General features: G+C 41.3%; 1 protein-coding gene across 4 annotated transcripts in view; it reads right to left on the bottom strand.

The window, feature by feature from the left end:
• Positions 1 to 5,583: 5,583 nt before the first annotated feature.
• zbtb7a (zinc finger and BTB domain containing 7a) overlaps positions 5,584 to 15,048 on the bottom strand; it is a 30,435-nt gene continuing 20,970 nt past the window's right edge. For all 4 annotated transcript variants that reach the window (XM_028028713.1, XM_028028715.1, XM_028028716.1 and 1 more), the window contains exon 4: positions 5,584 to 14,158. In XM_028028713.1, the coding sequence (XP_027884514.1) occupies positions 13,723 to 14,158 (436 nt within the window). In that variant the 3' untranslated portion in view covers positions 5,584 to 13,722. The remainder of the gene's footprint in view (positions 14,159 to 15,048) is intronic.

Here is a 15,048-nt window from a genome sequence, read left to right as displayed (position 1 = left end):
GTAGGCGTGTGTGCATGTGCGTGTGTTTGGGGGGGGATCTAGTGTTAGCTGGGGGGCATATGGCTCGGATGGGGTGTGGTGGTGAAGGTGGCTACAGGGGTGCACAGCACAGGTTAAAGTTCAACACCCCTTATCAACATAAGAAAGAACACATGTCTTTCGCACTCGTTAATTATTGTCATATTGAGCAATTTAAGCACATGATCAGGACAAAATACACCCCGAGAGAAACCGGGAAGCTTGGGCTGCAGAGATTGCTCACGGCGACTGCTTTGGACCAAGCTCGTGTCCCACAGTGTGCAGATGGAGGGGGCATTTTATGTCCCAGAAGAAGTGGAGAAAAACGAGGCTAAAGTAGAGGGAGTGTTGTTGCTTTCTTCCACCTCCTCCCGAGCACTCTCTTGCAGGGCAGCAACAATCTCGCTCGGTATGTGAGTGCACCAGCGATCTGCACGCATGGGCACAAAGCAGGCGTCGTTACAAAACGACATCTTTTGCACACGAGAGGAGAGGCTTTGATAGGAGGCGTTACAGCGCGTGGACACACACGTACGCGTTCTGTGCAAGTTTGCGTGCGCAGACCGAGGGAATAATGTCACAAGAGACGCCAGACAACAGCTCGCAGGCATCTCCTGGCCCCTGAAGTGCTGCTGCTCCTCTTATCAAATATGTTTTGACTGGAACAATGGTGTCTGAGCACGGAAAATAACACCACTGTGCTTTTTTTTTAGTTGCCTTGAAAACAAAACAATAAAATGACCTGAAACCCCGAGACATCTGGACGACAGGTTCAAGCATGGCTGCATAAAACATCCACCGACTTCCCATTCACAAGGGCTTACATTACTCGAAGCAAGATATATTCTTCTCATGCTGCATTCCTGAAATAGAGTTGGCTTAAGTCGAGTTAACTGCTATTAGTGGAGCATTATAAAATGTGGTGTGTGTGTGTGTGTGTGTGTGTGTGTGTGTGTGTGTGTGTGTGTGTGTGTGTGTGTGTGTGTGTGTGTGTGCAGCAGGAGCCCGAGGACTGCAGCAATGTGTGGGCTGTTGGGGTGGGGTTAATGAGCTATTCCATGACCTCTGTCACCCCGTTGGACCGCCTCAGGGGAACACACTGAGACAAACAGGAAGACGGGGTGACAACAAGACCGCAGTTGTAGTCTGCTGTTCTGGACTTTTTCCTAAAAAAACAAACAAAATAAGCTTCAAAATGTGGATAGGTAGCCTCAAGTCAAAAACAAACATCTGCTGAAAGCAAATAAGTTAAAACAAGTTGAGAACGCCAGGCCAAAACATTGATTTGTGTGTTATTGACTTAAACTCAAATAGTTTCCTTTTTTTTTTGGTTTTTGAGAGACATAATTTAAATGTTTTTACTTGTGTGTATGCATTGTATACAATGTGGTTTGCCGACTTTGGCTAAGTGTTGATGTTAATGAATGAACGCAAGAGGATCATGGGAGCCACAAGTGTTAATATCAGGAGCTACACTGCCACCTTCTGGTTGGTTCGGGGAGTTCTTTGTCAAAAGTTGACCAAAATCCCTGACATGAATGTCACTTACTTAAAACATTTCATTTAAGATAAATTTCTTTCTACTTGAACATTAAACGACTTTAGCAATTTATAAAAATCAGAACTGGATTCACAAGTTTATATTTAAGTCGAAATCACACAAACAACTCTAATAATATTTGGTTAAAGCTGAGGTAAGTAACCTTTTCAACATAAAAACAAACAAACATATATATTTTTTTACATATTTGTTAAAGCTGACACTGTATTCTGACAGTATAATATGAGACAGATAATATGTGAAAAGATTAAGTTCTACCTCCTCGTGGTGGTACTAAAGCCATCTGAAGAAATGCAGCACTCCTAATCAAAAACAACTAATGAGAACCAGGAGGAAGGTCATAGTGCTGTCAATCAACCTTGGTTTGAGCTGCTAAATGGCAGGAAAACAACTTACTCTTTCAAGAAAACTGTTTACCAGCAGTAAACACTAGCCTTTGTTGTTGCGCAACACCCCTCCCCCCCTTCTTTCTGTCTCTACTCTCTCACTCTCGTACTTCCTCTTCTGAGAGGGGAGATGTGCTACCAGCTCTCCGTCTAACGGGTCCGTTGAGTTTCCTAAATCTGCTGGGATTTACCCTGTCCAGAACTGAAGTAAACTCTGTTTAAGCTGGTTTCGAGAAACGATTCGCCTGGTTATCTGACGGCCTACATCCAGGTGTCCCACCCTTCTTCCCCCTGTGAATTAGCCAGACTGAGCAGCCTACAGCCAACTAGTTTCACAGAGCACACCTGTTAACGGTCGCTCGTTCTCTATTTTGCAACTTGCATTTGTTATTGAACCAGGTAGGTTTTAGTGACTCGGGCGAGTCCCAAGGATGATGTTTTAAATATGGGCTACCAGCAACCTAAAAACATTTTCCACCTCTTCCTCTCCAGAATCAAACATCACAGCTATTTTACAACCATCAAAGAACTTTAAGGCGACTCATTAACTGAATGTCCACAACATCTTTTAGATTTTCTTTATGCTAAATATTTTATTAGTAAGGCATTTTTGCAAGGGTCAGTACAGCTTAATTCAGTAGCAGAAATAATCAAATAAGTAAAATCAATCATCTAGTCTATCTTTCCCTACTGCTGACACTGAGAACTAAAAAAGGAACCTTAGAGTGAGACAGACGGAGTTTGGCGTTTCGAACCCCAGACCTGGCTTGATGATGAAGAAGGTGTGGCAGCAGGAGGAAGATGTTGATCGGCGAAGGCCAGGATCTCCGCAGGTCTGATGAGCCTCCTCTCCGCATGGATGCTGAGGTCACACAGGACTTGGTGCTGGCAGGAAAAAAGGCACCAGTTCTTCTTCCTTGTCTTTGTCTTCATCTTTGTCTTTGGGGTCAGAACCCAGCCGATGAGAGAAGTGCGATTCGAAGCCACAGATTGTGGGCCTGACGGGTTGGTCTCCATGTGCAGGACAGTCTCCGGCTCCGTGGCCCCGGCTCTTCTTCAGCTGCAGAGTTCTTTGTCCATCTCGATCTTGGCTCGAAGCTGCCCGGAGGATCCAACGAACGGTTCCTCTTTTGCACCCACCTTATATAGGGTTCATCTGTCTGCTTAGACAGATGATCTCATATCCGTCACTGTCTTAAGAGACATCATGTCATGATGTCTGTGCCAATGTCTCAGGGCTGCTCAACCTCCTGTTTCCATATAAGGTGCTGATCATCTCTGCTCTCCTGTTAGTTCCCCTTTTTCCCTTCCTGTCACCTTTCACCTACCATCTACCTCCAACATATCAGTGATGTTTAATTGCAGTTTTACAACCTTTTACACCATTTCAAGTTCAATGTCAAAATCACATTTATATCACATTTATTTTCTTTAGCTTCTCTGATTTAGCATTCATTTATAATTTTATAACCATAACTTATATCACATTTATTTTCTTCAGCTTCTCTGATCTATCATTCATTTATGATTTTAATGTGAGTTATTACAGATGTTTTTCTGAAAAGAAACCAAGAATAATACATGATTCTAATTATTTACTACTAAAGTTACAGTTACTTGTTTTTCTTGTAGGTGTTCTCACAAATATAAGTGTAAGTATTATTACAAGTAAACCAATATTAATATAAGTATTTTACTTTGAATCTTATCAAATTACTCAAAATGTTTAGATTTAATTTTTTAAAACTTTCATGCTTTAAAATAGTCTCAGCTATTTTTATAAATCTGCAGGCTGGAAACTTCCTCTTTTTCCAGGAAACCTGCTTTTCCTGTTTAATGACTCTCTCTGACTGACTATGATTTCTTATGATTAGATAGAAAAAAGTAGAATTAAAGCAAAGTTTGCATGAGACAAAAACAACACACACAACTAGATTTATTTTATTGACACTTAAGTCTACTGTTGGGCCTTGATATCACTTGAGTGATTCATTTTAAAGATAACTTTATTTATTATTACTGTTAAACTAACTTTATTGACACTTAAGTCTACTGTTGGGCCCTGATGTCACTTGAGTGATTCATTTTAAAGATAACTTTATTTATTATTACTGTTAAACTAACTTTATTGACACTTAAGTCTACTGCTGGGCCTTGATGTCACTTGAGTGATTCATTTTAAAGATAACTTTATTTATTATTACTGTTAAACTAAAATCTCCAGCATGGGGAAGTGGGATGAGCTCGGATTTTCTTGACACCTTGCTCACTAGCCTTGGCATTCATGACAAGCTCTGCTGACAGGGGAAGTTGTGAACAGCACTTACACAGCATGATTGATGGCACTAAGTCATTCCTCCTGGCTCTGACTGGTTGTTTCTGACAGAGTTCTGTATTTCCAGAGTTAGGACTGGGAGATGGCAGTCTTTTTTTCCAGATTATATGTCTCATACTATACTGTTTGTTAAAATATTACTATATTTTATAAACGTTATATACACAAGCTTTAAATGTCTCTGGCTGACCGTTTGGACACTCTTCTGATCAGAATAAGGAGATTTAATTTAAATTGGTTGATCACAACAAACCTGGCTTTCAAGCATAAGCCACAAATTTTAGGGCCCAATCCTTTGGAACAGCAATGGTGTCCAAGCAGTTGATTAGTGGTAGTCCTCCATTTTCGCCACACACCAAGCTTGATAATATTTTCCTCCAAAACTTTTTCTCCATAAGAAATCTTGTCAATTTAGTGAAACTTGAAGGCATCTCAAACTCCAGGCCTTGAGGGCAGCAGACCTACAGTTTTTAGATGTGCCACAGGTACAAAACACTGGAATGAAATGGCTTAATTACCTCCTTGTGTAGATCAGTTCTCCAGAGCCTTAATGACCTAATTATTCTGTTCAGGTGTGGTGCAGCAGAGGCTCATCTAAAAGTTGCAGGACTGCGGCCCTCGAGGACTGGAGTTTGAGACCCCTGGGTTAGACGGTCGAAACTTGGACACAGTTATGTATTCTTGCTGTGCAATGATCCCCAACATGCAGCAAATTTGTAAACTAAAAGGCAGATCTGTGCTAGAAAATTAACTCAACCATTTATGAAGGATGTTTAAATATTAGAAATTTATTGAGGCCCACAGAATGTGTAATTTTAAAAAAAAATATATATATAAAAAAGCTCCAAGCATTGTTTTAAAGTAAATATTAAAGAAACTTTGTAGATCTTAGCCAGTGCGGATTAGATAAGATCTTAAATAAATACAAACGTGCTCAGTTAAATCTATTTTTTAAACCGCTGAAGGAAAACAAAAAATATCTACTAAGAGGCTCTAAATTAATACAACATTCATAGCTTTTGTGAATGGATGCAAACTTAAATCAGCATTGCATATTTCCAATGGTATAGCTAGCATTCAGGTGCTGAATATTAACAATCATTTTCAAAATGTTCCATAGATGTGTAAAATCCAACCAGATTTGTTTTTCAGGTTGAGTTGTGTGAGTGTGCTGATTTCACTTTAATCAAAAGTGTTTTGTTGCTTTGACAAAACCAAAAAAAAAAAAAAAACAGCTCAGTTTTATATGTTTACGTTTCACACGCAGTAATCCACACAAAACATTTCAACCATTGTTTTTTTTTTAATAGAAAGATTTTATATTCTTTAAACCAGACAACCAGATGCCAGACATTTTTGGATATATTAAAAAAAAAGAACAGAACAACAACAAAAAAGGACACCAAAATGGAATTATATGATTTAGACTGTGTGTGGATTTAGTGGTCTCGTGTACAATACTCTCTTTTCGTTGCCAAAAAGTGCAAATTTCTCCAAAAACAGAAATCACCAACAATCCCCCTCCCTGTGTTCCTCCCCCGTCTCCTTGTACTTTCCAGCAGATATGGACTAACAGAACACGATGGACAAGAAATTAAAACGTGAAAATAAAAGGATGGCTTACGGAAATCCACACTGAGTCCCATCGGATGGGAAGGTTCTGCTGCCCCCTGTGGGTAGGAAACATTCGGTGATCAGTATGTTACATGTGGCTTGATCCATTCACTTCACTTGGCAGGTAGTTCGCCTTTAGGACACACTAGTGAAACACACAGTTGGGTGTGGTCAGTACACAATGTCCACATCATGCTAACATGTTCTGCCATATGAGACTCAGTGTAGATTTAAATGTCCGGATTTGACTGATATTTTTCTGTCACTTTGAAATGCAAAAAAAAAAAAAAAAACAAAGAAAAAAAAAATCTCTTCAAAGATTGTTAATGATCACAGCAGCCTTTTCTTCTCTCCCAAGCTGAATGATTTTTCCGAGCGTTTGAATGCGTATTATGACATTGTACTTCCATTTTAGTGCAGTAATCGTGATTTGTTTAAGGCCAAAATACATTTCTGTGCTGATCTGCAAATGTAAGACGACAAATTCTCAATAATTTAATCCTTATACGGATACCAGATCCAGTCTTTCCCAACACAGACAGGCTATTAATGTAAAGTCGATTAATATGCAGCCTTCTCAGAAAGCTTTTTACAAAGTGTTATACACATTTCTTAAAATAAAAATAAAAAAAGAGAGATCTGATGACCTTTTTTTGCAACAAGATCTCGCAGAAAGCAGGTGGGAGAAAGTCTCTTCTGTACCCCCTCTTCACACCACAATGATTGAGATTATGCAATAAGCTGCATAACAGGTATGGTGGTAGTATGACAGAGATGCATTAGCAAATCAATCTAGATACCAAATATTCAAGTCTTTTTCTGTTTATCCATTTTCAATATACATATATATTTTTTGCATTTAAATAATCATCTACATTAAGACAGAGACGGAAGAAAAAATAGTGATGACCGCAAAAAAAATCGAACCAACATAAAATTCAAGGTGAACTCTCGCAAAGTGCTTTTGTTACAATCGCAGAAGCTGAAAAAAAGGCAGTCAGAAAGTTAGTGCTACACTGCAAAGGGGAGTTGAGGGGAAAGTGGGAAGGGGGGCTTCTGAGCGTTACAACTGAAATGTCCGTCCCGGGACGGTGAGGCCGGACAAGACGCAGCCAAATGTCAAACATTTCCTCTCGTCGTCTCGGACTTGCTTCATTCTCACAGTATGAAATCATGGAATGCATCCTGAATTTGGTCTGAGGAGACAAACAGGTCTCGAATTGTCCATAGCTCGCCTTTTACCCTCTCTGTGTGTGAGATCTCTGATCAGATGAGAAGTGAACTCCCTACCCACTAAAGATTAAAAAAACAAATGTTATAGGTCTTAACGATGAGCTTCTTTTAGTTGTTGATAAAAAAAAACCAGACTGAATCAGTATTAATTGGAGGGACACACAGTTCACTCCAGTGAGGAAATCCTTTTTGGGGAAGCTGTGATGTACAATTTTGAAAGGAGTTCTACAGGAAAAGTCTGGGAATGATCACAATAACGAACCAGACACACCATAAACTGAGCAGATAATGAAACCCAATGCATAGCAGTGAATTTTCCACCTGAGTAGTACGTACATAAAGACAGAAGAGATCAGCAACAGTCTCTTGGCTGCGTTTTCCCAAATCTACAACAGCCTCTTCAGCACTGATGCGGCCGGGCTAGTTTGGTGAACCGACTCTAGTGCTCATCACTCGGGCTTCCGAAACAGAAAATAACACTCAGCCTTGCTCAACCGGCCATGTTTAATCCTCCCCGTGTGCTAACCTTTGTATCCCCCAGAGACTGACAAAGACTCCAAGTGCAAACTGTGTCCGCTTGGCTGAGAGGCTGGCCATCAGACAGAACTGTGCCTCTGAAGGACCCAGGGCTGTCTGTGCGAGCGCCAGAGCCACGCTGAGCACGGAGCCGTACTGCATATGCTGCGCTCAGGCTTGCTGAGCACCAACAGCCTGATGAAGAAAGAAAAAACAAAACAAACAAAAAATAGGTGCAGCAAAATGACAAAGCAAAGCTACCCTTTCCACAGTCATTACAGGCCATAATAACAGTCAGCACGTTCTGCTTTGTTGGAATATTTACAGTTATAGTTATCTCTTAGTCTTTGTTTAGTGGCCTTCTTGGATAGATTTAGCAAGAATCTTTAATAATAACACAAGACAGATTACATGTCGAGGTCAAGTCTGAGGGGGGGAAAAAAAAGAAAAAAAAGAAAATGCATGGAAATTTGGAGGCTGGAGCCTGCGTCGAAGTAACCTTGGTCTGGAGCTGAGGCTGCGATCATGGGTGGTGTGCAGGACACAGAAGCAACAACAACAAAAAATGACACGCGTTTGCATAAAATTACTCAAGTAAAGATTAAGTCAATTCATACTGTAGGAAGCCAATTTACCGTGTAGTAAAAAATAATTTTTTGTCAAGATAACTGAACTTTCTTTTTTTGTCAATCCTTAAGGCACGCTTTGGCCCTCGGTGCTGACCAGCCCACCCAGTGAGAGTCAGCCTCAGCCCCACACTCCACAATAGACTGGAAACAAACAAAACAAGCTTAACGCTCCTCAGACAAGGCCACATATCATTTACAGTCACTTTAACCTTCTCAGATAACACACTGAAGTGACTCAGCTCAACAGGTCAAAAACAGTCTTTAAGGAAAAGGGAGTATTGGTAGGCATTAATTAATAATCAGCAGAATAAACATAGAAATGTGGCTATCTGTGTTGCCTTAAACAGGTTTGGAACAAGTTAAACATCTCAAGTTTTTTTTTAGTTTTTTTGTTCTTCAAAAAAGCTTTACTGCTCATCTTAAAGTTGTACTTTATGATTTTGTCATCTTAAAAAGAAAATTATGTTTCCATCTGAGAACCTCTCATCAAAAGCCATCAGCTCAAGAAATAAAAATCTAAAATCGGTAGCTTAAAATGTCCAGTGACGAGAATGAAACCCATTGTTTTGTTTTTTTCTGCTTTGGTATCCGTTGCTCCTGGAAGTCTATATTTCTCAGCATACTGTACATGATTATATTTTTAACGAGGGTTTGAATGGACTCTTTGAGAGACCATTGAGTATCGACCACTCTGCTCTGTGCTCTTAGACACTCGCAGGCCTTTGAGGTCTCGGGTCCTTCTCCCTATAGCAGGACGAGGACGTTTTACATTAGTGCAAACTTTTGCTCTCTCAGCTAAAGCACCGTTTCCAGTGCTATTTTAGGCTTTTTATCCATAACCCCCACCCACAAGCACCCTTCTTTTTTTTAGTTACCCTACCCTCCTGGCACAGCATCCCGAAACCATTACCCTTACCCCAAAACACACACATACATACCGCCATGTAAAAATATTTAGAAAAAAAAAAAAAAAAAAAAACCCCAGCTGTAGCACAACACATAATTTTCAAAAATAAAATAAAGAAAAATAAACAGACAGAACAAGCTATACATCCTTAAACTTTTGATTCTATTTTTTCTTTACACAAACATACAAAGAATGAGAGGAAGTGAACTCAAGTAAAATGATCTGAAAGATGACGAGCATCCATGGCTTAGTCAGGGAGGTCTAGACTGAATAAAATCACACTTATTATCTCGAGTCTGCATTTGACTAAGATGGACGGCAAAAAAAAATAAAATAAAGAGCTTTGGTCAATCAACAAAATCTACCATAGAGGTCCAATTAAGATGGCTCACAAAAAAAAAAAAAAAACTGCCACGTTAAGACACAAAGGGTATAAGCAGTCCATTCCAAGTACCACGACGAATAATGACAGACATCACCCAACTTACAATGGTTTAAAATCGGGAGCGCTGCTGTACAATCACTAACACCCCTGTTAAATGCGTCAAAGAAGAAGAAAAAAAGGAACTTAAGACTTTCACAACTCCTGCCTGACGGTGACCAACAAGAGTAAACAAGTGCTATGAAAACCTGCGCACAGAGAGCCGTGGGATAAACAAGCTGCTGTCCGACGTGTTGCTTAGCAGTGTAACGTTCCTGCTTCTGTGCTACCGTGGACTCGTCCCCGCCGCGCGGATCCAAACAGAAGCACGTGTAGGTCTGAGAACAGATGGGGGCCGATGCAAAGGCTTGTTTATAACAGTTATCCTGAGACCCTCCAGCCCGCCTGCCAGCTTGTGCGTGTGCACACACACTTGCAATAAAGGATGGACACGCAAACACACGTACACACACACGCCAACACACAAAGTGCCCTTTCTTCTGCCTCCATATTTTATATTAAGACATAAAAAGACAATGACCGACAGCGAACTTCAAGTGCATTCAGTTATATGGAATAGTCTTTTGGATCACAAAACCTCATCTGACCCCAGCTCAGTGTCTCCTGTGGGAACTAAACTCTCATATCTCACCAAAACACTAGAATTCAAGTTCACCACGACGGACAGAAAAGAGGGACTCATCTCATGTGTTTCAAAGTACCCGTTTTGTTGACAAAAGTGTCCACTCGCCCTGTAAGAACGTGCTCCACGACGAGCCTCAATCCAAGTAAGGTGCAACATTAAGCACTTGTACAGAATTTCCAAATAGTAAGAACACCCTCTTCCGGTTTTGTGTTTTAGACTTTCTGTGTCTTTACATAAGTTAAAAACAATCTTAGATGAACAACAGGTCATGAGATTTTACAGTGTATCAAAAAGTGTGTGAAAGCAATTAAAGGTGTGACATTTGATTAAGTGGCCCCTAGCAACATGATCTAGAAGTTCACTTGGTTTGGACCATTACGACGGTTTTAACACCAATAAAAGATACCGCTGTGGCTGCCCTTTAATCGGGAACGTGTTATAAGGGTAACTTACAACAGGAATAATCAAAAATACTCAAAACAATTAACAGTTTTCTCAAAAGTGGAAATTCCAGCCAGTTGACGTGGACGACAGGTTTAATAAAACTGGAAAGAAATAGCAGAAGACCACTAAAACATCAGCCCAATTAGAAAAAGGCCGATTAAGCATGGCTTGTTTTTAAGGGTTGTCGGCATAAATCCTCTTTAAAAGCAACACGGTACTATGGCTTAGCTTTCCCAAGTTGCATCTGAACAAACCACGAGACGTCTGGACCAAATCTCGTTCTGAGAGATTTTGGACAGTACAAACTAAACATACTAGTTAAGCACGGCGGTGGGTGGCTCATGATTTTGGCTCATTTTTGCATAAACTGACAGCGACTCCAAACACACCAGGAATGATGAAAGAATCAAGGTGCTAAACTACAAACAATTTTTAAAGGTGCACAAAATCAAATGGACACACCGTTCTGCTAAAAGTGTTCAATGTTTCAAACAGTTCATTTTTCCATTAAATATATAGATTTATATATATGTATATATATTTAAAAACAGCGTAACATCTCCCATGGTATTGTTCATCTGAGGCTGCAAGATTTGGCAACGACCAAATAATTTTGAGAACAGTAGAAGTGAAAGAGGATGTGTTTACTTTGTTTCTTTTTTTTTTTGCTCAGACTGTGTAAAGTGGGCGAGGAGGGGTGGGGATCACGTGGAATCTGAGCGTGCATCTTTTAACCCAAGCAAAATCACCAAAGCCTCGCAGTGACTGACAACATTAGAGTGGACAGTGCGAGCCGTGGCGTTCCCCTCCTCTCTGCGGGACACCTGGACCCGGTGCGTGTGTGCGAACGACATGAGAAAGTGCAGCGGCGCTGGCAGCTCAGGGTGCATGTTTGAACAGGCTGCGGCTGACTCACACTCTGATGATGTGGCCAGAGGGACCCTGGCTGGCTGCCACACACGCACACCCCCCCCCCCCCCCCCAAACACACACACACACACACGCCCACATTTAAAACACATGTACATGTAAACACGCTCGGACAGTAAACTACCAACACCAGGCATCCAGGCTCTAATATAATAAGAATAACAATAATAATATCTCCTCCAGGCTGGTTTAGGGGCATTAGAGGAGAGGCAGAGAGAGGGAGAGAAAAGGCCCGGACTGATCCACTCCCGGGCTGGAAACGTGGCTGAGCTGGGGGAGATTATTTTTTTGGAATGCAACAGACATTGTGAGATTCCCCCCCCCACTCCCCTACACTCCTCTTCCCTTGCTCCCTTCCCCCACCGCCCAACTGCAGCTGTGCTCCTATTTGGCCTCCCAACTCGGACAGGTATTTATTGCTCTCTTCATCACACAGGTTGCCTTACGGTTGTGTGGTCCCTGGGGCAAAAAGGATTGGAATAAGCATGATATATACATCTAATCTCACTCTCGCTCCCCAACAACAACCCAGATTCCTTTAAATATCTCCCACTCTGTTGGATATCTTTAGTAAAGCTGTGCAAACGTAGAATAAAAAAAAAAATATATATATATATATATATCGAAAGGTGCTCACATATGTCTTCTTCGTACTCTTTGTCTCTCTTGCTCCCTGCCATTCCTTTAACCTGCGGTCGGTTAAGTGCTACCCGCGCCTTGTCGCACAAGGACAGACTCCGAAAAAACTGCACAAAGTTAAGCACATTCATTCATTCATCGCTCTAATCCTCTGGGCAGGAACTGTACATGTCAAGTTTTACGTTTAGGACAAATAGGTGACTTAATGTTTTTTTTTTTGTTTGTTTGTTTGTTTTCTTTTTTTTTGGTGTGTGTGTTTGCCATTGAACATTCACACAGCTTCGTTTCTTTCACCCAAAAGCTTCAACTGTGTCTGAGAAATATAACATTGAGCCTAAAAAGGAAAAAAAATCAAAAGTAAAAAATCGGTAAGTACACCTCAGCAAGAGGGGGCCAATGTCACGTCTCTGCCTGCTATATACACACGTATACAATTATAAAGTGTCGAGTACCCAAAAGAACAACAACAAAAAACAGAATTAAGACAATCAAACATCAAAAGGGCAAAGGAAACGCTGATGTTGCAGGGCTGTGAGGAACAAGAGGCAATGTAGTAAAGCCAACAGATACGTTGAGAACGGTAGTGCTTGGAAAACACAAACCCTCCACCCCTCGCATTCCCCTCGTCCTGCAAGCGGCGAGGCCTCGTTAAAGTGGATTTGACTCAAGTTGAACTTTTCAATAAGACAAACCACCAATTACAATAAAAAAAACAAAACATTTTTTTTAGAGTAAGTAACACTTCAATCAACCCCTCGCCTGATTCTTTCTGGAACATTTATAGACTGAAAAATATAAAGATTCTTGCATCAAAACGTTGGTGAGTTTTCCTTGCATATACCATATTGTGGAAATTTTGTTTCTATGGTAACTGTACATCTCAGAGCTGTAAAGGAATAGGTATAAAAAAAAGGAGTTGTTGCTGGGAGGATTTGTCCTCGCTTCACTCGTACAGCAGCCAGAAGGTGCATGACAGTCACCTTTCTTAGAGCTTGAAGGCTGTGAGGACAAAACCAATTAAACTTTAAATCAACTGCATAGTTGCTCGGAGTTTCTTTGTCTCGACCATATACTTGCCTAACTGCATATGCCGGTGTAAAAAAAAAACAAAACAAAAAAGAGTCTAATATGACAGAGAAAGAAATGGCCCAGAAAGTGGACATCATGGGTGGATGATTTGAAGCGTTCTTTTCTCTTTAACAAATAAAACGTCTGAAGTGCTTGCAAGTCTATTCCATTTCCTAAAGTAAAAGGAGAAAGAAATATAAAGATTCAATTTCTGTGACACCCTGATTTGGTTTATAGAGGAATAGTTAGTTGTTTTGTCTCTTTAAATTGCCTTTGCATGTTTATTCTCTCCTCTGTCCACTGGCCTGTCTCACAGGCTGTGCAGAGCGACTGTGGCGTCCAGCAGTGTCCTTGTGGTCCCCCCCCCCCGTAGTCTCAGGGTCCCGCCTCCACTGCTAGTTCCTGCAGCCGAGGACTGTGTGTGTGCATCTCGACAGCACCCTCTACCTCTGCTGCAGAGGACGCCTCGGAGCGCCGCCGGCCCCTGGCGGTGCGAGGCTGGGACCCAGTTTCGGGGCTAGGGCTCAGGAGGCTCGGCGGGGCCTCCAGGAGCCCCGGTTCTCTCACCCGAGGTTTTCTGCCCCGGCGGGAGGGGATGCCGTTGCAGCCGTCCTTCTTAAGGTGGCGGTGCAGGTGGTCCGAGCGCACAAAAGTCTTAAAGCAGCTTGAGCACTGGTAGGGACGGAGACCGGTGTGGACACGCATGTGGTTCTTCAGGTCGTAGTTGTGAGCGAAGGCGGCTCCACATTGTGTACACAGGTAAGGCTTCTCTCCTGTATGCTTTCGCATGTGAACCTTGAGCTTGTCCTGCCTGAGAGGGAGAAAGACAAACACGGCTTAAAAACACACTAAGAAAACGTCTAACTCTCAAAACAAACAACTCACTTTTGTCTGAATGTCCTCCGTCGCCGGTGCCAGCTTTACTAATTAGGCTGCGCGCAAATATGTAATTATCTTTAAATTTATTACAAAGTTTCACACTTGCAGGAATCAGCTTAATCCGCTTTAGATGATTTCATTCTATTTTAATTGTCGCGTCTTGGCTCTCCTCCCAGTCTATGAGGGTTGTAAGTCCAGCTGAGGGGAGGTCATAAACTTCACATTTTTATCTGTGTGATGGCACACAAGAGCACGATTGCACACTGACACGAAGGCTCAGTGTTCACTGTGTCAGCTGGCATTTTTTTATTGCTTCTGTTAACCCTAATTTGAGGTCACACCAACAGGAAGATCTGCGTGAAGAATTTAGCATCCTCTGCAAATCTGTTCCTGGGGAAAATGTATTGTTTACGATGCTGTAGATTTGAATACGACAAACTACAGGGCTGAGGCTGGAAAAAAGAAGCCTAGTGAATCCCCACGAGGCCTTTTTAAACAAAATTTTGTGCAAGTGAGGAGTCATCCTAACTAAATAACCGAAGTGCAACTACTGTACTAATTACAAGGTAAAACATATCAAAACAAAACTTAATTTTTCACAGAGGTGCTCCAAGGTATTGATCAGAATTAGTTGATTTTTAGCCTCACAAGTGACAAACTGAAAAAATTGAAGGGACAATATTTTGTGTGTTCACAAAATCTAAAAAAAAGAAAGAGCCAATAGAAATTTTTTTTTGATTCCAACCAACTTGTAATAGGAGATTTTATACCTTAACAGCACAGATCAGTGACCTTCTAGTTGGGAAAGCAAAGATCCTCTCT

Source organism: Xiphophorus couchianus, chromosome 9 (genome assembly GCF_001444195.1).
Source record: "Xiphophorus couchianus chromosome 9, X_couchianus-1.0, whole genome shotgun sequence".
NCBI classification, from domain to species: domain Eukaryota; kingdom Metazoa; phylum Chordata; class Actinopteri; order Cyprinodontiformes; family Poeciliidae; genus Xiphophorus; species Xiphophorus couchianus.
This window is presented reverse-complemented; position numbering and strand designations above follow the sequence as displayed.